The sequence below is a fragment of the Nothoprocta perdicaria genome, unplaced genomic scaffold, assembly GCF_003342845.1.
Source record: "Nothoprocta perdicaria isolate Ctin4 unplaced genomic scaffold, notPer1 scaffold_6, whole genome shotgun sequence".
NCBI classification, from domain to species: domain Eukaryota; kingdom Metazoa; phylum Chordata; class Aves; order Tinamiformes; family Tinamidae; genus Nothoprocta; species Nothoprocta perdicaria.
Genome location: NW_020455865.1, coordinates 10,292,422 through 10,318,562, shown reverse-complemented (window position 1 = coordinate 10,318,562; position 26,141 = coordinate 10,292,422). Strand labels below are relative to the sequence as shown.

The 26,141-nt window shown below is 56.1% G+C and overlaps 1 protein-coding gene across 1 annotated transcript in view; it reads left to right on the top strand.

Annotated features, from left to right (window-relative positions):
* The window catches only part of WHRN (whirlin), a 43,817-nt gene extending 22,162 nt beyond the window's left edge, over positions 1-21,655 (top strand). The window contains exons 3-13 of the mRNA XM_026049604.1: positions 743-868; positions 9,192-9,394; positions 9,832-9,868; positions 12,031-12,243; positions 12,642-12,854; positions 14,838-14,870; positions 18,162-18,233; positions 18,625-19,222; positions 20,490-20,668; positions 21,050-21,172; positions 21,437-21,655. Of these exons, the coding sequence (XP_025905389.1) occupies positions 743-868; positions 9,192-9,394; positions 9,832-9,868; positions 12,031-12,243; positions 12,642-12,854; positions 14,838-14,870; positions 18,162-18,233; positions 18,625-19,222; positions 20,490-20,668; positions 21,050-21,172; positions 21,437-21,619 (1,980 nt within the window). The 3' untranslated portion in view covers positions 21,620-21,655. The remainder of the gene's footprint in view (positions 1-742; positions 869-9,191; positions 9,395-9,831; positions 9,869-12,030; positions 12,244-12,641; positions 12,855-14,837; positions 14,871-18,161; positions 18,234-18,624; positions 19,223-20,489; positions 20,669-21,049; positions 21,173-21,436) is intronic.
* The last annotated feature ends 4,486 nt before the right edge of the window (positions 21,656-26,141 follow it).

Sequence of the window (26,141 nt, the reverse complement as noted above, 5' to 3'; positions counted from 1 at the left end):
GGGCCCAGTACTGACCCTGGGGGACACCACTAGCCACAGGCCTCTAACTGGAYTCACACCATTTATGACCACCCTCTTAGCTCTGCCATCTGAACATCTGTTGCAGGACGTGCTGGCCCTTCAGGGCAGGGCAGGTGGAAAACTTGTCTGAATGTTTTTAGAGCCAATTATGTACAGGGTGTGCAGAGGATTCCTCCTGGMCACAGGCAGCTCTGAGGAGAGATGGGGTGCCCACGGTTGTGTCCTGATACGGTTTAATGTGAGTTGGTGCTGAGGTGCTGGTAGCCCACAGGGCATCCTCAGTGCCTGCGGGATTGAGGCTCTGGATGCACAGGATCCTCAGTCCACCGTGGTGCCCGGTGGTCCTAGCAGGGGTCTGAGGTACAGGACCATTGCTTCAGTCCTTATGCCTGCAGTGAGATCGTTCCTGGACAAGGACTGAAGGATGGGCTGGGATCAGCAGCACCTCTTTGTCTTGCCTCTGCTAACATCCCTTCCAGCCAGTGCTTTCCTCCTGGATTGGCCACCAGGTCCTGGATGTCATCCTGCCGTCTTACTCTCTTTTTCCATGTTCTCTGAACAGTGAGACAGTGTCTTCCATGTCTTACCAATGTGATTAGGTTTTCCACCGGGCCTGGCCCACGGAGTCRTGGCTCTTGTCAGAAGCACTGGAGTTGAGGCTGCTCCTGTGCAGCTCTTAGGTTCCACCTAAATCACTGTTCCTCCTCCGCCTCCTCTGCAGGTGAATCTGGTCCTGAACGAAGGCAAGTCCCTGGGCCTCATGATCAGAGGAGGGGCAGAGTATTCCCTAGGCATCTACATCACTGGCGTGGATAAAGGCTCGGAAGCGGAGAGCACTGGCCTGAAGGTAAGAACGATCCCGGAGTGGCCTGGTGCAGGGGGGGGGGTGTTGCACGGCGTGGGTGCCAAGGCAAGGCCGTGTTGCTACAGAAATGYTCCCGTTCCTGCCCTTCAATGCCAGGACTCACCAGAGAGGTAAATGTGAAGTTTCTGAGCAAGTTTTTCAGCTGTTTCAGAGGCCAAGCAAGGGATCAAGGATGCTGTGTAGAAAGAAGTGCAGTCTTGCAGTTTGTGGAGTTGAGTTGTACCTGCCTTCTGCTTTAGCCCCCTCCTACACCTCACTTCTCAACCTTTGAGTTGATGTTCAGTGTAGATGTGTGAGGCTGCAATCCAAGTTGGGCAGGTGAAAAGAAAGTCACTGTCACCTCCCTGCGCTGGCGGGGAAGAGTTTTCTATTACAGCCCCTGGTCCTGTGGCCTCTTGCTGCGTCTCACACCAGAGCCTGTTACACATGGAGTTGGCAGCAGCCAGGTTTTGACCAGGGAGCTCTTGCCCGCAGGGAACGTGCTGGATCGCCGTGCAGAGGGGTAGCCAGGCTTGCAGTGTGGCAGCATCTGTGGATGGGTTCCCTCCTGCAGTGCAAGCGTTTGCAAGAGTCATCTCTGAACAAGCAGAAGCAGTAGGTTCACCCTGTGGGCTWGAGCAGGGCTTGTCTATCGGCAGCCCAGCCTGGTGTGACTTTGAGCCAYGTCGGGCTCCGTCCTCAGCTGGTTTTGTGAAGGCTGCTCTGGTGCTCACCGTGGGGAGCAGGAGCTCCCTTCCCTGGAGGTGGAGCACTCTGGTCCCGGGCTGGCTGCGCTTTTGCAGGGGGCCTCTTGTAAAGCAGGACTTCACGAGCAGAGGGCTCTATCACGTAGACACACACACACGTGTTCTCTGGGCTCCCCTGCCCTTGACTCTGTGCCAGCTCTCAGAATAGAGTGAGAAGTCCTGGGAACCCGACCCTGTCGGAAGCGGCATTGGGGGAATTAAGGTTTTGTGTGTCCTAAAGCATTCACTAGCAAACGAAGTTGAAAGGGGAGCCGTTSGACTCTGGGGAGTATCTCAGTGCTGCTGATAGATGGGACATGTTTGAGATGCAGGTTCAGGCTGTAGTGTTCGTCTTCACAACTTGGAGACTCTTTTTGAAGGTTTTTCTCCTCTCTTAAAGACCCACAAATACACGGTGCATGAATACACCGTGCACCTTTTGCTTCTGTGCCAGTGCAATCCTGTGGGCTCTGAGGGGGTTTCCTTGGATRTTATGTTTTTCTGCTGCTCATGTCAGTGGAGGCTTGGTGGGTATTAATCTCTCTGGGGTTCTCTCTGTTCACTGCAGTAGCACTGTGGGGTAATCAGCTCTGATCCCCTCTCCATACTGGGAAGTGATGCGTCTCTTCCGGACCAACCTGGAAGAGTTTTGAGCTAAGCCTTCGCTTTGCCYGGGATGGCCACATAAAGGCAGCATGCTGACCTGTCAGGACTGCTAGGCTGAAGAGGGATGGTCTCATGGACAGTTTGGATTGGGACAGGCACAATGCTATTCCCCAGGTTGCTTTGGAACAAATGACTTGTGTGTAACGTGGGCACTGAGACCCCCAGGACTTCTGTTAGAAGCAAAGGAGAAAGAGGCAGGTATTTGATGGGCATCTCCTTGGGATGCTTGGTCATTAGCAGAAGGTCATGGTGAGGGGCAGCAAGAACAGTGTGTGGGACACAAGGATCTAAGGACAGAGATGGTAAAAGGCACAGGACAATTTGCTTTTTCCTAAAAGAACAGGAAAGAGGTGCTGGCTGGAGCCGCCCTGGGCATCATGCTGGTCACTTTGGGTCCATCAGCAAGCCACTTGTCCCCAGGCTCTTGCTGTCCCAGGCCCAGAGTGCCAGCTGGACCTCATAAACACCTGAAAGGTTAAAGGTTAAATGAAAAATAAGTTGCATTTTTCTCCCTCAAGTTATTTCTGCTGGTTTTCTTGATTAGTTCTTCCACGCTGCTTCCAGCTCCCCCTCTCAGCTGCACAAGGAGAATTGCTACTCCTCTTGGTTCAGCCCACCTGCAGGAGAGCCGAGCACAGCCAGTGGCACACGGCRTGTTCATGCACGCAGGAAAGATCACAACAGGCTTATCAGGAGTGCAGCTTTCTTCTAATGACTTTTCTTCKTATTATTGTTACGTGTAGTACACAGCACTGCCTGTGCACTGGCTGTTTCCTCTGCGCCACCGAGGCAGGAGGATGATCCTGCGCGCCATCCTCAACGTCCACAGTGTCCCCTGCGCGCTCTGCTCCACGCAGCGAGCGAGTTTTCACTCCGGATCCTCTGCTTATTGATTCTTTATGTGTCTCCTCATGCTGTGCTGTTCTCTAGCAACTGATCTGTGTGCCAGCAGCCAGTGCCTTCCTGAGTGGCAGGTGCTCTGCAGTCTCAGATATAAACACACACACACACACACACACACACACACACACACACACACTTCCCTCCTTGATTTGTGCACGCTGCAAGCCATAAATTTAGCACTAGTTTGTGGCTCAAACATAAAGAAAAGCCTTTTATGTCCCGCCGTCAGACACGGTCTGGTTCAGCCTGTGTCCATTGCACGCCGAGCCACCCCAGCTGGTGGTAGAGGTGATGTGGCCCCGTGAACAGGGAAGAAGCACAGTGACTGAACGTTCTTTCCAGGTAATTCCAAGTAATTCCCTCTAAAATGGGAAGACGGAGTTTTTGCTCAATGTGAATGTCATCCAGCCTTGCTGGAAGGGACAGGTTGCTGCTGGTTGCACTGGTCATTGGCACTTCTGTGGGTGGTGCTGCTCCGCCTGATCTTCTTGTCTTGCTCACYAAATACATTAGAAATATTTTGTCAGCAGGTAAGTAACTACAGACCTGCTAAGCATTATCTCAGGGATAAGGAATACAACCTCCTTTATGAGGAGCTTTTGAATCTGGTTTCTAAGCCCTGAGTTTTCTTTCCTGCTCTAGCACAGACTCGCTGTAACCTCAGGTGACTCGCTTTGCCTTGGCTCCAGACTGTGGCATCCAGTGTGATGTAGGTGCCTTYAAATGCCTTTTAGTTTGAGCCTAAATGGGACTGGGCTTTTAGGAAATCAATCTCTGACATGAAGCACTGAGGAGATGTGCGCTGACAAGGGCACAGAGAAGACAGGGACTGTTCGGAAGCAAAGACTGGGCAACATGGTTTTGCTTTAAAACAAACAAACAAAAAAACAGATTTGATGGCACTGAATTTGTTCCTTTTTTTTTTTTTCCAGTTAATTTTGCCAAACTCTTCATTCTTGGTAAGGAGGTATCCTAGAAATCCCTCTTGCATCCATGGTTCCAAATCAGAAATTTTGAATGTTCTAATGACATTTTTGAAATTTCCTTACATGTTTAGATGACAAACAACCAGTGATGCTGCAAACCTGTTAAAATCAAGAAACTTTCTCTAAGGTGTTATGAGCTAGATTTCTAGATTGGCTTTTACCTGCTACAGAAAGTAGGGCTGCAGCTCCAGGAAAGGGGTTCCAGGCGGAGACCTGGGTCTCAGCGGTGCCAACAGGTTAAAATCACGCTATTTTGGGTGCGTCTGCTCTGCTCCGCCGGCTTCACGGCCACAGAGCAGAACGCTCTGCAGGTACCAGCAGAAAACAAGTGGGATCACTGCAGCCCATCAATATGTAAATATTCATATTCTTGGCCTCGGCTGCCTTTATATTTATTCATTCACAGAGCTTCTGGCAATGCGTTCTTCGAGCACATTGTAAAATATGCTGCCTAGGTATAAGTTCTCATGCTGAAAAGATGCAGGTTAGCAGAGGCCTGAYGAGCGATGCGCGTTGGTCCTGTTTGCTTTCAGCTTCTGTCCTTTCCGCCCGCTCCGTGATGTCCATAGTGATGCTGGACACGAGCTAAATCTCTTCTACCAGAGTCTGTGGCGCTCTGCGTCCTGATTTTTTTTTTTTTTCCTCTCATTCATTTTCCCTAAGCCTTATATTTTGCCTTTTTATTTTAAACGTTTTTTTTCCCACTTGATCTTTACATGAGAAACAGAAGGTTTCATGTAGCTTTCTTCAGACAAACAGCTCAATATGAGTTTCCGTCACAAAGGCTGGGGTAAAAAGGGTCTACCACAATCTATATGTATCTGCATACTAGAGAAAGGAGAAGAGAGGCGGTAAATAGGAAAAAGTAAATGATTTTTGCATCATCTGGGGTATTCATGAAGCTGCTTCTCGGATGCTGGCTTGTATCTGGGGGTCTATCCATTGAAAAAGATACCAAAAAAGCAACCCAAGAGTGCCTTGGCTGATTCAAAGGTTGGGGAATCAGCGATGTAGTGAGGCTTGTAGCAAGATGTGAGGTTGTGCTGTGCAAGACGTGGCCCTTGCACCAACGGCAGCGCCGGCGGTGGCTGGAGCGGTGCTTGGCACCGTGTCCTCCTTTACCAGGCTGGACGTCCCCCAGGATCCTGCTCTTTGGARAGGCTGCCAGAAACTTGTGCATGGGAGCGGTGAAACCACTGGCTGCTCCCAAAGCCCCTCTTCTCCTTGTGTCCTTCCCTGACCCTTGGTTCATGTTTTATTGGGAGATGCTTTGGGAAAAGGCCCTATTTGCAGCAGCCTGTGGCACCTTCTGCTCCCTTTGCTGGCTCCCACATCCATTCCTGATCCTTCTGATAGGAGGTTCAGCCTTATCTGACCTGCAGCATCTGCCTTGTTCTGTTCAACACAGTTATTTCCCATATATCTACTTTTTTTTTTTTTTCCACAGGTTTTAGTATAACTGTTTCCAAATCAATTCATATTTTTCTCCACTCATATTTTTAATTCCTTGGGATGTGTTTTTGGTAATTATTTGTGCTAGAGAGACTCCTACATTAGTGGTGTCTGTGAGTGCACAGCCTCTCTTCAGGCACATTAGTGTCATTAAAGACTTGTGCTAATGCCAGACTTCTTGGCATGCTATTAGCCCTGCTATTCCCACCTCAGTTTGGTGTCATTTAACTTGAATTCTTGTTGAAAATATCTTACTACATTTGCTGTCCGTGTGATTGATATTTTCCATGAACCAGTTTCATTTTTTTATGAGGTTTTGGATATCTGGACCCTTATCTGAAGTCCAGAAAGGTTCAAGTGCTTCCCCCTTTGCCATGTTATTTTGCCTGCCTTCAGAAAGAGAAGCAGCCAAACCCAGCATCAAGACGTGTTATTCCAAGGCTTCTGCTTCTCATCTGTGGTTTATCACTTTTTGTGTGTCGTGTTCAACCCACGTATTTCAGGGTAAATTTCCCCTAGGAAATTAAAATAGTTCCATTTTTAGAAGACTTCAGGCACTCGGGATGGTCCCGTACCATGTTGTGAGTCCAGCTGAAAATTTGCTTTTGAAATATCCAGGTCAATAGGTTTTTTGCATGTTTTATTATTTCTTCCTTTATTTGCTTGCTAGTTAGGATTTGTGCATATAGCAAATAGTTTGCTGGGGTCAATCTTGGTTTTAACAGATGCTGCATTTGTATCTGTGTTTTTTTTTTTTACCTCTTCCAAGTTGTCCTTGAGTTGGGGGGGGGGGGGGGGGGGGAAATGATTATCTGTTTATTAGCAAAAATCCTCTCCTGCCCTAATAGGATTGTATCATCCAGACAGACTGATTTGTAGGCATGTGAACTGTTCAGCGATTCGTTTATCTGTCCTTCACCAGCAATTCTTCTTGCAAGGTCTTTTTTTTTTTTTTTTTTCCTGCACACTAGGTGCATAAATCTAGGCRTTTGTGGCAAGTTTGTCCCCTGTTAATATTCTGGCATCGCTAGATAGGGCTTTCCTGGGGTCGGTGCTGTTGTGACCTTGATGCTTTGGTGGGTCCGCCCGGACCCCTCTGCGGTGCTGCCCCACTGTGCCCCACTTCATGCTGCTCYGGCACCCGCAGGGATGGATTTGCTCGGGAATGTGGCACTCGTGAGGCTCTTTACTCCTCTTTGCCACCTCCTGCCCCAGAGTCCCAGTTATCGGAAGGACATTCCGGGCTGCTTTTGTCCCATCCTGGAGAAGAGGAACTAAAGAATGGCTTATGAAATCTGTTAAACAGTCTTGAACAAAAATCGTAAAAGTTTAGTCCTTGAGAGGAAAAACTATTAAAGATTCATGATTGCAATAAAGCTATTTAATAGAGTTTGGATTTTCCTCCTTTCAGTGCTGCAGTGAACCCAGCACTCCTYATTCTGGCAGCAGAATTGGCTCCAATGTGCATCACCTGGTGCATTAAAACAGCCAGAGATGATGCTCATTACACCCGAGTGTGCATTTCTCTTGTCACTTTAGTCACCACCATAATTTACCCTCCTTGGTCTGTTGGTGGTTAGCAGTTTTCTGGCAGTTGCTTTAAGGTGGACAGAGCTTGAAGGCAGCCTGAGGTCCTTGCAGAATCTGGTGGTTGGGAACATGGTCTTGGTTTTTGGTTTCTGTTTTCTGGTCCTTGGTGGCCGGGGTGGCCTGGGCTGCCCCTCAGAGCGGGGAAGTTTCGCGTTCCTTCCTGGCAGCTGATCCCTGCTACGCAGTGCCCTGGGATCGGGATCCTGCTTTGAGGCAGCTCTGCCCTGTGTCCCGGGAAGGGCTACCGGCCTCTCGGCACAACCGGCCGAGTGTGACCCGAGCCCATCTGCCCTCCTTCCCGAGGGGAGCCCCAGGAGAGGAAAGGAAACCGCATGGCTGCCCTTGCAGGATTGTTGCCCCTGGGACCCCGCAGGGGCTCTTGCAATGCCTCTGACGTCTCTTCCCTTTGAATTGTAGCCTCGGAGTCTTCATCAGCCCAGGGACTTGGGGCCCTAACGTCTTTCTTGACTAGCTCTAGGAGCTGGTGTTTATGTCTGCTCTGCAGCAGCTCTCTGCCTCGTTGAGCGTGCAGCAGCACTGGGGCTCCCTCGCAGCGCGCTGCCCTCCCGCCTCACCAAGCGCCCGCTCTCCTTTCATTAGCAGGAAGGTCAAGCAGGAGCCCTTGACTTCTCATTATTGCCCCATTATTTTTCTGTACCTCCATGATGTCCATCCCCACATGTTTATCTCCTCTCTAATTTTAACAGGCGTAATCTTTTCAATCTCTCCCTTCACATGGCACCCTCACATGGCATTAATTATTGCTATCTCCCTTCTCGGCGCTTTCCTTCCTGCCTCTCCTCGCTCGGCAGGCAGGGCTCACAGTGAGGTCGTGCAGTCACTTGGATTATTGCTATACCATTGCATTAGTGTTAGAATCCCCAATTTCCCATCCTGTATTTTTATTGTGGGCTCTGTTGATCTTYCTGAAATCACGGCCACGTAAGTGGCCCATCGGCTGTCACTTCATGTGTCTGCTCTGTTCACTTAGGAGGCCTTAGTCATGTCTCATGCCTTGCAAAGGAATCTTTCCTCTTCATCAGCTTCCAGAGAATTCTCAGGATCCTTCATTCTTTGGTGTCTTCTCCTTTGCTCTCACTTCTCATGGAGATTTTGTGCCATCTCTTTCACCTGGGACTTGGGGGGTAGCTGAATCACAGCCCACCAGTGATCAGGCACTGCCTCCCACTGGAGTGCACAACTGTAAGTGCTTGGAAAATTATGTCCAGTACTCTGCTGAGCAGAAAGAATTGGAATTGATTCTCCATTTTATTATTTTAACTTCTGAAATTGCCTCCCATCTTTAGCCTCTTCTTCCCCAAGAAGGTTGAGTTGTTTGAGGAATGYCGTGTTCTGCTTGTACTGCAGCATAAAGAAAATAGGGCTGTGTTTTGACAGAGCTGAACTAAAGCCTGCGGTTAAGCAAAGATATGAAAGAGCAGTTTAAAAGAGGTGGTTTATCAGAAATGGAGCATATTTTGATAGGTGAATGAGGAGGAGCTGCAGTGAATGCCCTAGAACCAAAGAGAAAGAGGACCTGGGATGAAGAAAAGCCAGGTGAAAGCTGTGCTTGGAATAAGGCCAGGCTACTAGGGAGGCCTCTGGTTACAGTGAAGACCGTGGGCACAAATGAAAGCTACCAGTAGCAGCAGGGGAAGGCTGGGGAGGAAATAGGAGGAGAGGGATGAAATCCCAGCTTTCAGACCCCAAATTTCACATAGAATTCGAGGCTACGGTGGGACACTCAGACTGACCTCTCCATGCTGCACAGGCAGCTGAGGTTCATAGCAGCRTGCTGCTTTGCCTCCAGCAAGAGGGAGCAGGGTGGAGGTCTTGGATCATGTGTTCTTAGGGGTTGTTTCAAACCTGCAGAAGGCAATGGGCAGGCTGCTTTGACTTGGAATCCCAAATGCAGACTCTTCCAAGCTTTACAGCCTGGTTTGGCACTGGCTGTCAGCTTTAACGCTTGGTCTGATCCTGCAGGTAGGAGACCAGATCCTGGAGGTGAATGGCAGAAGCTTCCTCAGCATCCCCCATGACGAGGCCGTGAAAATGCTCAAGTCTTCCCGCCACCTCATCATGACAGTGAAGGACATTGGGAGACTGCCCCACGCCCGCACCACCGTGGATGAGACCAGGTGGATAGCAAGCTCCCAGATCGGAGAGACCCTCGTCAACTCAGCAGGGTACGTGCTTGGTGCTAGTCCCTTGCAAGATTGCCATGGAAGACTCCCAACTTGGAGCTCTCCTTAGGGTATAGACGGTCACCAAGGAAAGGTATAGTAGTACATCCTTTGTCATGGAAAGGCTGGCAGCTTGATGCCCTTTGATGTGCGTCTGTGACCTGTCTATGAGAGCACTCCCTGTGCTCCTTATGTGGTGCTTGAAAGATGGCATCTATGACCTGTGATGTTGATCAGGTCCAGAGAATATGTTTCTGCCTCGTTAAGAGCCCCTTCCTTCAGCCTTCAGGCCAGGGATGTATCTTGGTGTTAACTTACAGCAAAGGCACTGAAAGAAATGAGTGTGCCAGACCCTGTGCCAGGCCCAGGTGATGATGGCTCTGGGGGTGCCTTGCTGGACACACAACACTTGTGCTAACTGATCTTCTCCCTCCTCACAGGGCAGTGGGCAACCACGCTGCGGAGGCGACAGCCAGGGTAAGAGATGTTCAACCTTCTAAGTGCCTCATGAGATGGGTGTCATTGTCTCCTGCTTTCCGTGGGAGGGAGGACTGGCTTTGTGCTCCTGACTATAGAAGGAGTGTTTGCAGGCACCGGTGAACGTTAACTGCCTCTGGTCTTTCAGTTGCCCATCTCACTTGGCCAGCTGTGTTTCTCCAGAGGGTGACACAATGCCCCACCTCTGCTGCTGAGTTGCTTTTGGGCCTGTTCTGCAGCAGACTGGATGCTTCCCRGCCTGGGAATGATGCCATTAATGATACAGTGTCCTCACGAGACAGCCCAGCCTGCCCTGAAAAGGAGAGATGTGCCCCTGCCCAGGCTGCCCTGGGCCTGGGTCGCTTTTTGTTGAACCTGGTCTAGTTTGAGACCTGGCTTGTGGTGCAGAATGGGGAGGTGAGATCCCTCCAAGGGCTGGTGTGCACTGGAGGCAAAACAGTCATCTCTGGGAAGAAGATAGAGGTGCTGAGAGGTTCTGCTGGATCAGATCCAGTGGGAGGCGAATGCAGAGAGAACTGCAGGACAGAGTCAGATCCCCCTTTTCTCCCCATACCGACAGGGACAGAGAGGGGGGATCCCTTCCACGCTGCAGCGATGGTCCTGACGCCCCTCAGGGCCCTGGGCGCTGCTGCAGCGTTGGGCACGGCGCAGCCGAGCTGGGCCAGCCCTGCCCACGCGGCGGCCGGCAGCAAGGACCGGACAGCGGCGCCGATCCGCCCCGTGCGGKGCCTGCAGCTCTGCATCAGCTCGTCCTCTCCCCACACCTCTGTGCAGAGCGCTCTCCTTTAAACTGAAATGAGGCAGTGAGACGCTGCAGGTGGCTCGCGCTGATAACGGCGCTGCGCGTTCGCTTGGCAAAGCAAGGACCTGCCGCTCCTCTGGCACTGCCTTGTCTGGCTCCGTGTCCCCACACTGCCAGGGAGGGGAACAGCAAGGGGCTTCTCTGTTAGAAATCAGTAGAGATCCTGCCTGCAGTCAGAATTGTCTCTCTCGGGGACTCCTTTGGGTGCTGGTGGCTGTTTCTTCGGCAGGCTCCACTTKGAGCTTGCACCCTCTCTAGGGGCACTAAGTTGCCCAGGTGGAGGAATACATGTTGCTGTCAAATCACTAGCTAGTCAAGGACCGGCATCCTTGCGTGTCGAATAGAGCTGTGGTGCTATTTTGTTTATTTAGGTGGTACTCTAACTGGTAACTGCTCTTGGCTCTGGAGTTGCTCAGACACGTAGTGACGCTTAAGCCGTGCTGGCGAGTGCTTGAGGGCATCTGCCTGCCGCCGTGCTGTGCATCCCTCCTTTGGTGCTGCTTTCCAGCCCAGCCACCACAGGGGCAGAGCAGGCGGCGGGGCTGTGGGAGTCCTGAGGCAGAGCACAGGGCAAGGGGTGACTCTTGCTTCTGCTGCCTGTCTCCTAACACTCAATGAGGTTCGGTGGCCTCTGACTCGCAGCCTGTCCCCATGTCCCTGCAGTTACGTCCTGCAACCAACGGGCAGGAGCTCTGCAAAGCCCTCATCTCCTGCTTGGCCTCTCCTCTGCTGCTCGCTGCACTCCCTCTCTTCTCCCCCAGCCTCCAAGCTCCTTGGGAAGGGTCATCAGAGAGCAGAGTGCTTCCCAATGGGGCGATTAAGGATGTGCTGCCTGCAGAAGAGCTCGGGCAGCTCCCCAGGATATCTGACGTCTTTGGAAGGTGATCAGGCAAAATCTGCTAAGGCCATTGCCAGCACGCTGCACTGAGAAGGAGCRTCTGTTCTGACATACCACAACTGAGCACGGTGTCCAGAGCCGCTATCGCAGGGCYGTCAAACCCTACTAGTGGGCAGCTGGCCCTTGCCAACAGCAGCCAATCTTGGAGCCTGGCAAAGTGGCCAGTGTCAGGGCAAAAAACACTCTTCTGTCCGGCACAGACGAGCTCTGTCCAGGCTGAYGATGGGCTGGCTGGTGGTGGAGCAGGTATGGGAGGAGAGGCTCTGTCAAGTGGCTGTCCTGCCCTCATCAGAGACCCCCTTTTCAGGCTGGCTGGTCTTTCAGTTTATTTCTCTTGGGGATGACCTAGTTGTTTACATGGCCGCTCCTCTTTCTGGCRGCGGGTTGCAGCAGCTGCTTTCTTAACATCCCAGGCCAAAGCCTATTTTGTGTCTTCTGCAGCCTGTGTTTTACCGAGGGCTGGCGGGCTCCCAGGTGAYGCTGAGCAGCATGGTGAACCAGAGCCGGGTCATGCTGGAAGAACAAGCGCGGCACCTGCTCAATGAGCAGGAGCGGGCAACCATGGGCTACTACCTTGATGAGTATAAGGAAGGCAACATCTCCGTGGATGCTCTGGTCATGGCACTCTTCGAACTGCTCAACACACATGCTAAGGTGAGGCCTGTGCTGGGGTTGGAGGTAGGTTCCTCCACCCCGTAGAGTGGACAGAGCTGCTGTCACAGTGTGGTTCGGTRCTGCCTGCCGGGCTTGCTTGCCCTTTCAGGAGACATAAGCCCCTTTTGCACRTGAGCTTTCAAATAAAACCAAAGTTCAAGGTTATCTGCTGAGAATCAAGAGAGAGGATACAAAAGCAAAACCTAGAGATAGGGCATAATGAGGGATATTGTTTAGTGTTCCGTGACAAAGGCACTTCTGGACAAGTTCAGGACCTCCTTAGCCMTACCAGTATATATCCTCACCACAGCTGAACAGGATGGGAGGGTGGGCATTCACCTACCTGGGAGTATGGCTGTGTTCCAATCTCTCTCTGGTTGTCCCGCTGCCTGGCCCAGTTCTCACTACTCTCGGAGGTGCGGGGCATGATCTCCCCACAAGACCTCGACCGCTTCGACAACCTGGTGCTGAAGCGGGAGATCGAGTCCATGAAGGCCCGGCAGCCCTCGGCTCCCAGCATCGGCACCGACTCCTACTCCATGATGTCCTACAGCGACACCGTCTCTTCCTCCAGCAGCCACTTCACCTCGACAACTGTCAGCTCAGCCAGGGTAAGTCTCTCCTGGCTGTTCCTTTTTCTTTGAACACCTTCTGCCCTGATAGCCCTACAGTGAACTCGCTTCCCTGGAGGTCCCTCAGAACCCCCACCTTGCTCTGAAAGCCCTTTGCTGCGTCCAGTTGCTCTGCAGCAGGGACACGGGGCCTGCAGCRGAGCTGGGTGAGCTGGCAGGAGTCAGAAGCAGCTGTGGGAGCAGGTGGAGAGCAGAGTGCACCTGCAGGCGCAGCAGGGCCCGCTGGCAGGATCCCATGCGTCTTCTGGGCCCTGTGTCTGCGTTCTGGGTACTTGAACTTCAAGAGGCTCCAAGATCCTTCTCAGGCAAGGGGCTTTGTAGGTGCAACAAGGAGATGCAGTGAGACTTTGTTGGTATCTCAGTGTCCTTCAGACAGAAATACCGCTGTCCTCTGCGTGGGGGCTGTGCCTGGTGCTAAGCATCACTCTCTGCCCAGTGAGGGGAGAATTCTGCTTCCCTTGCGTGGTCTTTACTGAGCAACGATGGCTCTGTCCACACAAAACCTGCTGGTCATGGCCTGCTGCTATTCAGCATCTCTGGTTGTCCCTCCGCCAAGGAGGCTGGCTGCCTCCTGTCCTGCCCTGTGCTGATGGATCCTGCTGCATCCACACCACCTGTACCCTGTCCCAGCCGCCAGCTCCGCGCCCCCCGCAGCGTGCAGCCAGCAGCACTCCCACGTCTCAGTTCCAGCCATTCATGCACTAATTAAGTTATCATAATCGCCTCTGAGAGTGCAGGAACACACACAGCCCCGAAATTAATTTCCTAGCCATAAAATGCCTTTCATCATAAATGCATTAGCAACCCTAGAAATTAAAAGCTTCATGAAAAGGGCAGATGACAACGGGCTCCTGCTAGTTCAACAACAGGCCAACCAGCCCACGTGCGGGGCGGATGGGACCGCGCTGCGCAGGGCCCGGCTACAAGACTGGCAGGGGGAGAGGGTGGGGACCTTTCCTAGGGCCTGTGGCTGCTGTCACGGTCCAGTCCAGCTCCCTGGGAGGGCTCAGGGAGTTTCAGAGTGTCAGAGCTGTTCTTCTACGTCTGGTTGATTTCCTACATCCATGTAGGAAAGCTGTCTGCTCCTTGCAGGGTGGATTGCAGCGAGGTCCTTTCTGGGTGACAGTAAGCAAAGTTTCATGCCCCTCTAGGAAGGCTTGCGGGGAAAAAAGGCTTACAGAGACCTAACAGAGAGCTCAGCCAGGATTTACTCAGCGAGTGTGATACTTGGCTGGTATCACAGTGTCCAGTCTGTCCCCTGTGCTTTGTGTTCACTGTGCTGTCCATCCTGCTGCACGATGCCAGGGTGGCTGATGGGCCTCATGGGTGAGCAGGGACCCAGCCTCTCCTGGCACATGGGCTCAGAGATGAGCAAAGGAGACAAGGGAAGCCTCATGGCCACCATCTACCAGGCCTTGGATTTACAAGCTCCCTGTGAGAGCACATGGCCTTCTGTGGAGAGGTCCTTCTCCTTGGAGATCCTCCTTAGAAGAGTGACCACTCTATCCTTATCCTGTGAGCATGGATGTGAGAACAGAACACCCATCTCCAGCTCTTCCTCACATGTTCCTCACACTAACTTGAGAGGTTTTAGCAAGCAGTGGTGGTAAAAGCTGCCAAGCCGAGAGTATGAGCTTTTCTAAATAAGCACCTACCTCAGCTAGCAGGGGAGAGAAGGGCAGGGCTCCCACACTGGCTGCTCTTCCCTTTCCCGTCCTAATTCCCCACTATCACCCTCACCAGCACCTCCCAAAGGAGAGAGCTGATTGCATCCTTGCCCTTCAGCCTGGGATACRGCTGGATGTGGATTCTGCTGGACGGGCTTGAGGGAGGAGGGGGGCATTGTGCTGGGCTTTGCTCTGGGGGTTCGCTTGTCTCACTCGGGTTTTCTGTATTCTCCCTGATGTTTTATTTTCCTCTTCACACTTGTTTTAATCTGCTTTTCCCCTCGCACGCGCCCAGGAGCGGCTCTTATGGCTGATAGACCTGATGGAGGTAGGGGCTATGAGCGAGGCGGGGAGCTCAAGTGCTGTGGTTGCCATAGCAGATGTGTTGAGAGCGTGTGCGAGCGCGTGTTGGATGGGGGACAAGGCCAGGCCCCTGCAGAGGCAGCACGCGCCCAGCCGCGTGAGCAGCCGCCTCTCGCTCCCCGTGCTCTCTGCTCTCTCTTCTCGGCGGAGCCGTTTGCGAGCCCCTCGCTCAGTGGCTGCCGGCGTGGATGCTGCGCTGGTGACGAGACTGCAGTGCCTTTTCCAACAYGTCATTAACTCTGAGCAGGACCCCGCTGGCACCAGCGTCCTGCTCGCGCTAACGCTACCTGCACCACTGGCAGCTCCGTGCTGGGCTGCTAGAGGGACAAGCAGCGTTSACGTGCCACGGAGCCCCAACCGCCCTGCCTGTCTGCGCTGCGCCTCCCTGTGCCTCCTGGTCCTACTGTTGCTCCTGCTGCTCCTGCTGCTGTGCTGTGCTGCCTCCCTGTGCAGGCACCCTGGCTAAGGACCACTGCTCAGTGTCACACACCCTCAAAGCGCAGAGAGGACTTCCTGCCAAGCCTGTGGTCTGCAGAAATCTGTGTCCTGGTGCAGGAGGGATCGAGGCACTTGCGTTGGGAGTGTTCAGCCTGGGATAAACTCACACACATATATTAGGGAGGCTACGTGGGCTTTCTGAAAATGGATGTGGGGAAAACCTCAAAATTTTTTCCAGCATAACAGAGTTTTTGGTTGGGAGGAGGCTAAGAAGAGCCACATGCTCGTGCCCTGCCACAGAGCCCTATTGTGCTTTACCTGGGGTAAATCATGGGTACCTGGCGTTAAATCACCCCAAACTSTGGGATGTGCTTTGCTTTGGCTTCATCTCCAGTCACTGATATTAGACCACGCGGYCATCCCCGCTGCTCTCTGTGGCTTCAGAGATAAACTCTCACCAAAAATAACCCACGTGAAGTTGAACAGGACTTGCCAGGCAACAAGTGATTTTGTCATGAGATGCTTGAAGGTTACCCAGAGATGAGACGAGGCCTTATTCATTTGTGCCACCCACTGGATGTTTGTCTGCTTGGCTAAGCCTCACCTTCACTTCTTTTTAATGGAAGATTTGAATCCAAGATGAGTCCTGCAAAGCAGAGGTTTGTTATTAACTGGAATAATCAGATGCAGCTGGTTTGATCTGAGCAGTTTGAATTTCTAACCTGCTTATAGCCATGACAATCCTCTAGGGATTTTGCATTTTCTTTGTCCCTGCCTCCTGCCCCAGCGCTTGCTGTTGTAATTAGGGAACTGAAAACGCCATTGATCTTATTTATCTTCTCTGACGCCTGCCATAAGGATCTGTTCTTCCAGGGCCTGATTCCACAGTGCTGGCTTGCTCCCAGCCCCCAGAAGCCACTGTGCTCGCAAGCGGGGGATCCGACCCGGCCACTAACATCTGTGCCTGTTTTGGGGCTCTGTTTCACAAGAAGCAGAAGTAAGGAAGGAGCAGCCACGTGGGGCGGGAGCTGTTCCTCTTTTTGGAAAGGGAACATCAAACACACGAGCCCACAACATCCTGGCAGCTGCCAGAGGATCTCATGTCTCCAGAAACCGGGTAGGATGAGAACAGAGAAAAGGAGGACGTAACCCAGCCCCTTCCTTCCCCGGGGCAGGGCAAGCAGCCCCTGGGAGAAGTCACCACTGATGCCCAAATGTGCTTAKTTTAAAAGGTATTACACTGTCTAGCCAGGTCCCAAGGCAGTAAGGGGAAGGCAAATCCCCTTCGTCACACACGAGCCTGAGCAGGAGCAGTGTTAGTGTCACTGAGTAATGGGGAAGAGCAGAGCCAAGGAGTGCGATTGGGGCCTCCCGGCGGGGCTGCCAGGAAAGGCTCCCGGAGCCTCCTGGCTTCACGGAGGGGTTGCCAGGATGATCCAGGCCTTGGTGGATGGTGCTCCTGGCTGCTGGGCTGGAGCTGCAGCACCTTCCTGCAGAGGTGAACATGTGTGGGGCACTGGAGGAAGGGCCTGGCGCCACGGTGATGGGCATGGGGCTCGGCACAGGGCGCGGGGGCACTGGCCCATGTCAGCAGGACACCGGGCAGATCCTCTTCTTCCAGTAATGTGAAACTAGGGGCAGTGGGCTTAGCAGGCAGGCTGCTCCTGGTCTTGTGGGCAGAGTCAATTGGCAAAAGCTCAGTGGACACTGGGAGGCAGAGCTGGAGAGGGTGGTGATAGGTGCACGGCTGAGATTCCCCTCTGCCGAGGAAGAAGCCATCTCCCAAGCTAATTCTTTCCCTGCCAGGTCAGGAAGAAGCAGTTTCATTTTGCTTTCTCATTTGCYGGGGGTCCCTCTGAAGCTACAGAGATAAAACACTTCCCAGCAGTGTTTTTGCTGCTTTTCTAATGCAGTTAATTGTTTGTCTGTTTTGTGACACTGACAGGTTACAGGCATGGCAGGAGCCTGCAGCAGATGGGATCATGCAGATGCACTAGTGTTTCAGCTAATGGGTTGTTAATAATGCAATAAATACCACCCCGTTAAATGGAAACGGTGCCTGCCCGTTCCGGCACACGTGAAGGAGCCTCCTCGTCCAGAGCCGCTCGGTGCCTGGAGCAGAGCTGAAGGCTGGACAYGGCTCCAGGACAGAGCTGTGCCCACCTCTGTGCCCGGGGTGTGCCAGCCCTTCCCTGCCCGTCCTTAGCCAGGCTGCCTGGTGGCTCTGCTTGTCCGTGTGGGTCTTCTGTTCCGGCCTGTCCCATGGCTAGTCATCCCTGCACGCGCAGACCGACTGTCTTAGTCCTCCCTGTCCCTGGCACCATGATACCTGCAAGGCTGTGGTGTGATATTCCCTAATGACATTTTGCTTTGCTAGGAACAGAGGAAGTGGCTTCTATGCTTTTCTATCCAAATACTCTGTTTTGGGGGAGAGATAAAAGGTTTTAACTTTTCACTTCCTCCTGGAAGGATCCCTCCCTGAGCATTGAATTCACAACCCTCAAAGTTGCTTCCTCCTTTCCTCGTCTTCTAATTTAAATATAGAGCTGATATATGGGCTAAGAGGAGCATGTTCCTCTACTGTAGAGGAAATCACTTCTTTCGATGAGGTTCACAGCTTGCTTTGAGCTCATTTCCTAACTTTGGAGACTCACTTTGTCCCTGTGGTGTGCGAGTGTCCACGGGAGCCTTGCAGGCAATGCAAACCTTTTCCTCGTGTGAAAGGCCCTGTGCTGCCTCCCTCTACATGCTTCCTGCCCCTTTGCTACTGCTTCCCGCTGCAGTAACTGGGTTTTCTCTTCCTTTCTTGCCCTCTCAGAACGCATCAGAAYTGGAGGGAGGTGGAGACAACCAACAAAGCAGCATCAACACCTTGCCAGACATCTCCCTGGTAAGAAACTGCATCACCTTGCAGCACCTCGAGTGGAGGCTGGGTGCAAATTGATGATACTGAGTTTTGCCTCAGCTTCTGTAGCTCTTTGCAGTGTTAGTGACTGCAGCAGGGTGTTAGTACTGAAGCAAATGAATTAGACCAGTTTGGGTTGTCTCTGAGTAAGTTTTTGAATAAAAGTAACATCTGCACTTACAGGAGCTAAAGCAAAACTTGGGTGATTTGTCCTCTAAGCATCTTCGTTTATGAGTCATATTGGTAAGCTCAGGGAGACATTTCTATCAGAATCAGCAAGTTTTCCTGTGGTCACCATGGGAAGGCAGATACCAGGTGATTGTAAGGTTAGGGATTGTGCCTGAGATCCTAAACGCTTCTGTTCTTGGTTTGACAGGATGATCTGTCATCCTTCCCAGAAGAACCACCCGACTTTAAGCCTCCGCCTCCTCCCTCAGCCCCTCAGAGGCTGGACCCCGCTGTTGCCCAGCACAGGAACCCTGGACAAGAGAAGCCAAAGCGCCCTTCCTCCGAGTCCTCTCAGTCAGGCCTCTTCTTTGTGGCCCCCCGAAACCCAACACCCCCTCCCTGCCACCCCGAGAAGGACACAGTCAGCCTGACCTCCTCCACTAACTCGTCCACGGAGGAGTCTGCCCCAAACGCTATCTACGCTACCATTTCTCCAGCCCTGCACAGCTCCAGGAGGCATGTAGACGCGCAGCTCTCCTTGGTCAGCCAGCACCCCATCGGTCCTTTCCCCAGAGTCCAGTCCCCAACAAGGTTGAAGAGCCCGTCCCCAGAGAGCCCTGCAGCCTGTGGGCTCCCCAGCACATCTTCCCCGTCCCCTCCTCCTCCTCCGTCCCACCCAGCGCCGCCGCCACCGGACAAAGGCAGCCCGCGGGCAGTCACCAACCAGCACTTCATCATGGTGGAGGTTCATCAACCCAACAGCGAGCCTGACGTCAACGAAGTGAGGCCCTTGCCCCAGGCCAGAGGTGGGTGTCCTAGTGGGAGCAGTCATTCGGGGGTAACAGATCCCCGCTGCCATCAACCTCTCTGCTTTCTGGGGATGGTGGCTCTTGAGTTGCTTTGACTTGAGCTCAAAGCTCAGCACCAGCTGCTCTTGCAGTTGCCGGACCCACCTGGGCTATGGAGTGGAAGCAGGTCCAGCAGCTGCTGCAGGAAGCAGCTGCCGATGGTGCAGGCTGCCCTGGAGAGCACGTCAGAGTAGGAGAGCGGCACCTGGTCCTGTAAGATGTGCAGAGCACATTGCCACCCTTGGGGTGAACAAAACCCTGAGAGAACCAGGGCAAGAGGGAGAGGTACCTRCCTGGGCAGCAGGCTGTGCCTCAGAGCTTCCCCCATTCCCAGTGCAGATGTGGCATGTGCCAGTGAGGGGCCRTGGCACCCAACTGAGCAGTTCAGCTCCAAACTCCAAGTTAACAGAGTTGGGAGAAGCCAAAGCTCCTGCGTCACTGCGGTGCCGCTCCGTGGTTCGTTCGTTAGTTGTGGTTTTGTTCTGAGTTGTGTTTTTGTTCTTCTGGGGTGTGTCTGGGGTGTGACATTAGCAGCAGTGGCAGCATCGATCTTTCCAAGACGACACCCTCAGCCTGGGCTTGGGGCAGTGGCAGGAACCCAAGCGTGGCGGCCGCTCCGCAGCGGCATTCAGGGCTGGGWAAAGCCTCCCAGGTGCTCTGCAGCGCAACTGAGTCTGACCTTGGCCTAAAGCCCAAAGTGGGGCAGGCAGCTGATTGCAACGTGACTCTTGTGGAGGCTTCAGTTCATAAAAGCTGCTTGTGGTGGAATTTTCAAAGCAATTATGGGATTTTCCCATTAATGGCTGCTTTTGGAGAAAGCTGCTTGTGGGGGGCAGGTTCATCCGGGAGAAGTAGTGCTGGGGAGCAGTGCAGGGCTCAGCAGGAAGGAGCAGGGAGGCCCTGGGGGTGCCCAGGGAGGTCGCAGTGATTGGGGCGCAGGCCCTGGGGGTCCCCGCAGGGTCCCCATGCTGGTGGCCTCGCCTCGTCGCTGTGCGTGTGGCACTGTCGCCCTCCCGAGGCACTGGCCTCCCACTGCAGCCAGTGCCTTGGTTGCTGCTAAGRGCAGAAATGAGCCCGAGCTGGCACTGCTGCCTGTGTCCCCAGGGGTGACACCAGCTCCTGCAGGTGAGGGATGCTGCCAGCGGAGCTGCCCGGTGCTGCCATGGCCGCTGCTCGGAGCGCTGGCCGCGTCCCAGCCCCTCTAACAGCCTGTGTCTCTCCTCAGCCTCCACGCTGTCGCAGCTGTCAGACAGCGGGCAGACCCTCAGCGAGGACAGCGGCGTGGACATTGGCGACGCCGAGACCAGCAGCAAGGACAAGAGCCGGCAGCCGCTCCCTGGGAAAGGCCGAAGCCTCCCGGAGGCCGTGATGAGCGAGGGGGCAGCAGAGGGGGCCTCCAAGCCGGTGAGGCCGGGTGCCCACAGGGGCTGTGCACAGACTGTCTCCCCATGCTGGGCAGGGGGTGGCACCTCTCCGTTCCCTGTGGGGCTGAGCTGGCAGAAAGGGGCCCGGGGTGGTGGGGGGCACGTTTGCACCATCCTGGCTCAAACTGCAGCTCCGGCAAAYAACCCCTGGGGACACGGAGGAGCTCTTGGCTCTGAGGGACATCTCCACGGTACCATGTCCCCTGGCTGAGGTCTCTGCTGGCCCCSGGAGCAGCAGACAATACCAGGTGTCAGACTGGAGGGTTTCGATCTTGGTGGCCTGGGGGCCCAGGCAGGCAGCCAGGGACCCGCTCTGCGGCTCGCGGCCCCTGTCCAGCCTGGCAAACCTCTCTTCCTGCAGCCCGGGCTCTTGGAGCCCACCTCGTGTCTGATCCGAGTGTCCAAGAGYGCCCCGACCTTGGGAATCGCCATCGAGGGTGGAGCGAACACTCGGCAGCCGCTGCCCCGCATCGTCACCATCCAGGTAGGGCAGGCTGAGACCGCGGCAACTCGGTGCACGTAGCATCCCTCTCCTCGCTGCCAGCTCTGGGCAGGCTTGGCCAAGGCCAGGCCGGAGTGCGGCCCCAGGGTGAGCTTTGGATGCCAGGGGCATCATTTGGCCATGGGGGGTTGCTGAGCGGAACCAGCCCTTGTCCCCTGTTGTGGCAGGTCCCGCAGTCAGTTCCTGGGTGCTGGCCACGCAGGGCTGGGGGCTCCCCCGCTCACTGCCCCCTTCCCCCTTCCGTAGCGCGGGGGCTCTGCGCACAACTGCGGCAAGCTCAAGGTGGGACACGTCATCCTGGAGGTGAACGGCACGGGGCTGCGCGGCAAAGAGCACCGGGAGGCAGCGCGCATCATCGCCGAGGCCTTCAAACTCAAGGAGAAGGACTACATCGATTTCCTGGTCACAGAATTCAACGTGGCCCTTTAGGAGCCACGCAGGGCTCSGGAGGAGCGGGGCAGGTGAGGAGAGCAGCCGAGCGGACACACAGCGCAGTGTCCGGAGCACGCAGGCACGCGGAGCCCGCGCTGGCACGATGCACGGGACCGGGACCCCCACGCATCTCCCATCACCGTGGGCAGGCTGAGGCCATGTAGACATCGGTGCACGTCTTGGCCAAAGGTGCCCTGGGGCTGGSGGCTGCCCCGCGGAGCAGCGCCCCTGTGGCACCGAGGTCCCGGGAGAGGGCACGGCCGGAGCGCGGGTGTCCCCATCCACTCGGTGCCGCGGGGCTGGGCAAGCGGGAGGCTGGCGGCTCTCGCGGCTGCCAGTGGTGACCTGGGGACCCCTGGGTGGCACCGCAGGGACACAGGGGGCACCCGCAGGCCTTGTATATTGCTGGCAATGTCGTTGTATTTATATATACAGAGCTTGTGCTTTTAATTTTTCAATAAATCTAACGGGTTAGAAAAAAAGGCTGCGTTTTGAGTGGCTTTGGGCCTGGGGGGGGCAGGCGGGCCTGTGCTTGCAGGGACAGCAGAGGGGCACGGAGCACCCGCAGGGAGGCCAGGAGGGGAGCCCCGATGCGAGGGCCCCGCTGGGGCGGTGGGACATCCCGATGGGAATGGTGGGACATCCCGATGGGAACGGAGCCGTTTCCCCGCCCCCCGCCCGCTCCGGGTGGTTTCTCGGGTGGGGCCGATGTAACCGCGGAGCCGCGGGAGTCTCCACGAGGGGGCGCGCGCTGCATAAATTATGATAATGATAACTGCCTTAGGCCACTCTGATTGGTCGCATCGCCCGTGCTATGCAAATAGAGGAAAGGGCAGGCTTTATGCTAACAGCCGTCTGTTCCCTCCGCGGCCGCGCGCTCCTATTGGCGGAGATGCGCCCGGATGCTAATGAAGGCGCGGGCTCCGCCCCCGCGCTGCCGGAGGGGCGCGCGCTATTGTCCGGCGGGGCCGGGCCCGGGCGGCGGCGGGAGAGGGAGGAGGAAGAGCAGCCGGAGCAGCCGCCGGGCCGGGCCGGGCCGGGCCGGGCCGGGCCAGCCGAGCGTAGCCGCCCGTGCACCACCAAGGTTGGCAGCGTGGGGGCGGTCGGCGGGGCAGCTGTTGAATGCGGGCGGGAGGAGGGTGTCCATCCAGCCCCGCACCTGCACCAGATGTGCGCCTTCCTCCCCCCGGGGGCCCAGACCCTCCTCCTCGCCGCGCCCCGGGGGAGTCGGGGGCTCCTCCCTCCCTGTGCCCGATTGCGCGGGGCAGCTGGGGAGGAAGAAGAGGGTTTTGGGGGGCGCAGCTGCCCGGCTGGGCACGCGGGGCCAGGGCGGGTGCCGGGACCCTGGGTGCTGGCTCGGGGCTGCCCCGAGGCCGGGACGAGTTCGCGCCGCGCCAGAGGCCCCGGGGACCTGGCGCCCGTTTCTCCCCGGCSGGGAGGCCGCCGATTTCCGCGCGTTTCGTCAGCCCGTGTGCGGCCGAACGCCCCGCGAGGCCCCCGGCCGCCTCCCAGCGCCGGGAGCCCTCTGCGGTGCTCGGAGCACGGGGAGCTGCCCCTCGACCCGCCCGTGGGTGTGCACGATGCGGAGGAAAGTTTGCCACGTTTTTCCACGCCAGGATCAGATTTTCTTTCCCAGCTGTTTTAGTGCAAAATGGGGTGAAGTTAAAAATGTCGCTTTCACTTCTCTGTTCTCTTTGGCTCTTGGAGCTTGATGCTGCAGCTCAAAAATAGAAAAGTAATAAGTGAAACTGCCATGGGGCAGCTGCTGCTTCCTGTGGGAGCCTGGTGGGCCTCAGGGCCAGCCCCAGTGCTGCCCGGGATTGCAGGTAATGAGATATTTGACTAAGGAGCAGAAAGGTGCGGATGGTGCTACCCGCTCCGCCTGGCATCAGCCGCAGTGCCCTGGCTGGGCTGCAGGGCCCAGCGCTGCCCTGGGCCCCTGTGCTGCCCTCGCAGCCGGCAGGGCCCTGGGGATGGAGGTGCTGGCTCCTGTTGGGAAATCAGGCCAGTTCTGCAGCTAATTTGGGGTGGTTTTTGGGGCCATTAGTTTCTCTTTCCTAAGCGGTGCCTTGAGAGCAGGAGCCATCCAAGCTCCATTCAGGAGCTCCATCCACGTCCATCAGGATGTAGCCAGGAGCGTCCCAGGGTGCCCCAGCCCTGTCACTGTGCCGGGTATCACACAGGCCGCAGCCGCGTGCTCTGCTTCCCTGCCTCTGTCACAAGTGTGATGAGTTTGGTGGGCTCAGCCCATCCCTCCGTGCTTCCTGGAGCAGTTTTGCAGGCGCTAGAGGGAAGGGCTGGGATGTCCCTGGTGTTTCAGGGACTGGATGACACCCGTCACTTCCCTGCTCCCACGGGGCTGCAGCAGGACGCGCTCCACTGGGAGCCCATGGCAGTAATTGCCGGGCACAGGGGGACAGAGGGTTTGGGGTTTGGCCAGAGGCTGAGAGATGCTTCCCAGTGGAGTCTTCTTAATTGGGGGTTCAGCTTTTTGTCGGTTTGTGTTATTGCAAAATGTGAGTTTGGACCAAAAAATAAACCCCCCGCGTGCCAGCACACCCTGGCTCCAGGGGCTGCTTTCATTGCTGTGTGGCTTAGGATGTAGAGCGCTGGTGTTAATTTCATGTGATTTTCTGTGCTATCACGCTTCTCTTTTGTGCTAGTGTGACCTTTGGGGGTAGGACTTTCTGGGAGAGCAATAAATATGTCCAAAGCAGCGAGGAATTCCTGTGGGTCGCGAGTGCCAGGGCAGCCGCAGGGCTACACGCCGAGGCGGCGACAGTGGCCGGGAGCTGCTAAAACCGCCCTCCCTGTGCCGCTAATTAACACGATGCTCATTAACACAGTGCTAATAACCCGCCARTGCCGCGCGCCTCGGGGCCGGCCCGCGTGGGTCCGCTGTGTTCCGCTGTGTTCGTCTTGGGACATCTCCCTGGCACCCGTCTCGCTCTGGCTCTTTCCCCCTTTTCCCGGGAAAAGCCTCATTCTSCATTTGCCTGCTGCTGCGGCGGGCGGCAGAGGCGGGCGGCAGTGCCGGTGCTGCTGCGGCTGCTCTGCGGCGCTTCCCCTGCGGCCTCCGGCCTCCGCGCAAGGAGGAGCGCGGGAGCCTTCGGTGCCTCCGCGAGGGGCTGCTCTGGCGAGACACGCCGGGCTGGGGTGCTGCGGGCTACGAAGCAAGCGGGGGCTCACGCGGCTCCTCGGGATGTGCTGGGGCGCTTCCCGCCACTGCTGAGTTGGGATGGGCAGCGTGTGGGACCCACTGCGGGTGAGCCCTGGCCTCGCGGTGGCCCGAGGAGGCTGCCCACGGCCGCCCTCCCTGCTCCGGGTGACCCCCCCGCACCAGCTGGAGCAGCGGGACAGCCCCGGGGACAGGGGGACAGCCCCACGCACCCACAGCACGGGGGAGCTCCTCGGCCTGCTGGGCCGTGTGCTGCCCCCAGGCCCTGGTCCAGCTCCCGGCTCCCCTCGCAGCATCCCCATCCCCGGAGGCGGCTCCGGGCACTCGCGGCGCAGCTGCCTGATGCGATGGAGACCCTGGCGAAACAGGCAGGAAGGCTGGGGAGACAGCCGAGGTGAGGGGAAGGTCCTGCTTCTGGGTCACAGGTGCCGCGAGTCGGCTGGGTCTCTGCCCTAATCCCTCTCAGACAGGGCTGAGCCGCTTTACGAGCGCTGTGTCTGCGTGTGGGCGGCTCGCTGTCCTCCTCGCCAAGGCTTCCGTCCTCCCTTCCGCTCTTTGGGGTGCTCGGAGCTGCGCTGGGGCCATCCCGAGCATCGCCGCTGCTGGGACCAGCCCCGTGCGGGGAAGGCTCCACTTGGAACCCTCCCACTTGGGGCCGCTTGCGCTGCCTGCAGCTCCCTGCGTGTCCGGCTGCACGGGGGCCCCGCTCCCGCTCGGCATCACTGTCTCCCCGGTGCTGCGTGGGCTGCCGGGTGCTGCTTCCATGTCCCGTGGCACTGGGGAGGGTGCTGGGCGAGGGCCTCCCATCCTGGAGATATCCAAGTGGGAGGTACCTGCTCCAGGGAAGGCATCGGCCGGGGGGCAAACGTGCCCCGAGCAGCTCCTCCTGCAGCCAGAGGGGCTGCAGCTCCCACCTGGAGTTCTGGGTCGCATTGAAAGGCTCTGCATCCATGGTCCCCCAAGGGCCACCGCCCCTTTGCGGTGCCTCCCCGCACGGGAACGGGAGGACATCTCMTCTGGCTGGGGAGGCCACGGCTGGTGGTGCCGGTTGAGGCAATTGCCGTCGCCCCACGTCCTGGGACGGCACCAGGCACGGGAAAGCCCCGACAGCAGCCGCCGTCCCCGCGCGGGGGCTGGGGGTTGAACAGAGCCTGCTGTGTCCTTGCTGCCTCACTGAGCATCTTCCCCATCTCTTGGCTGTCGCTAGGATGCTGTGGCGCTGAGCGCGGCGCCGACGTGACCTACATTCCCACCGGGAAGGAGCCCTGGCCCGGGCGCTCGCCGCCCCTTCGCCATGAAGCGGCACAAGTGAAAGCGGGGCTGGTGCCGCCACGTGGGGCC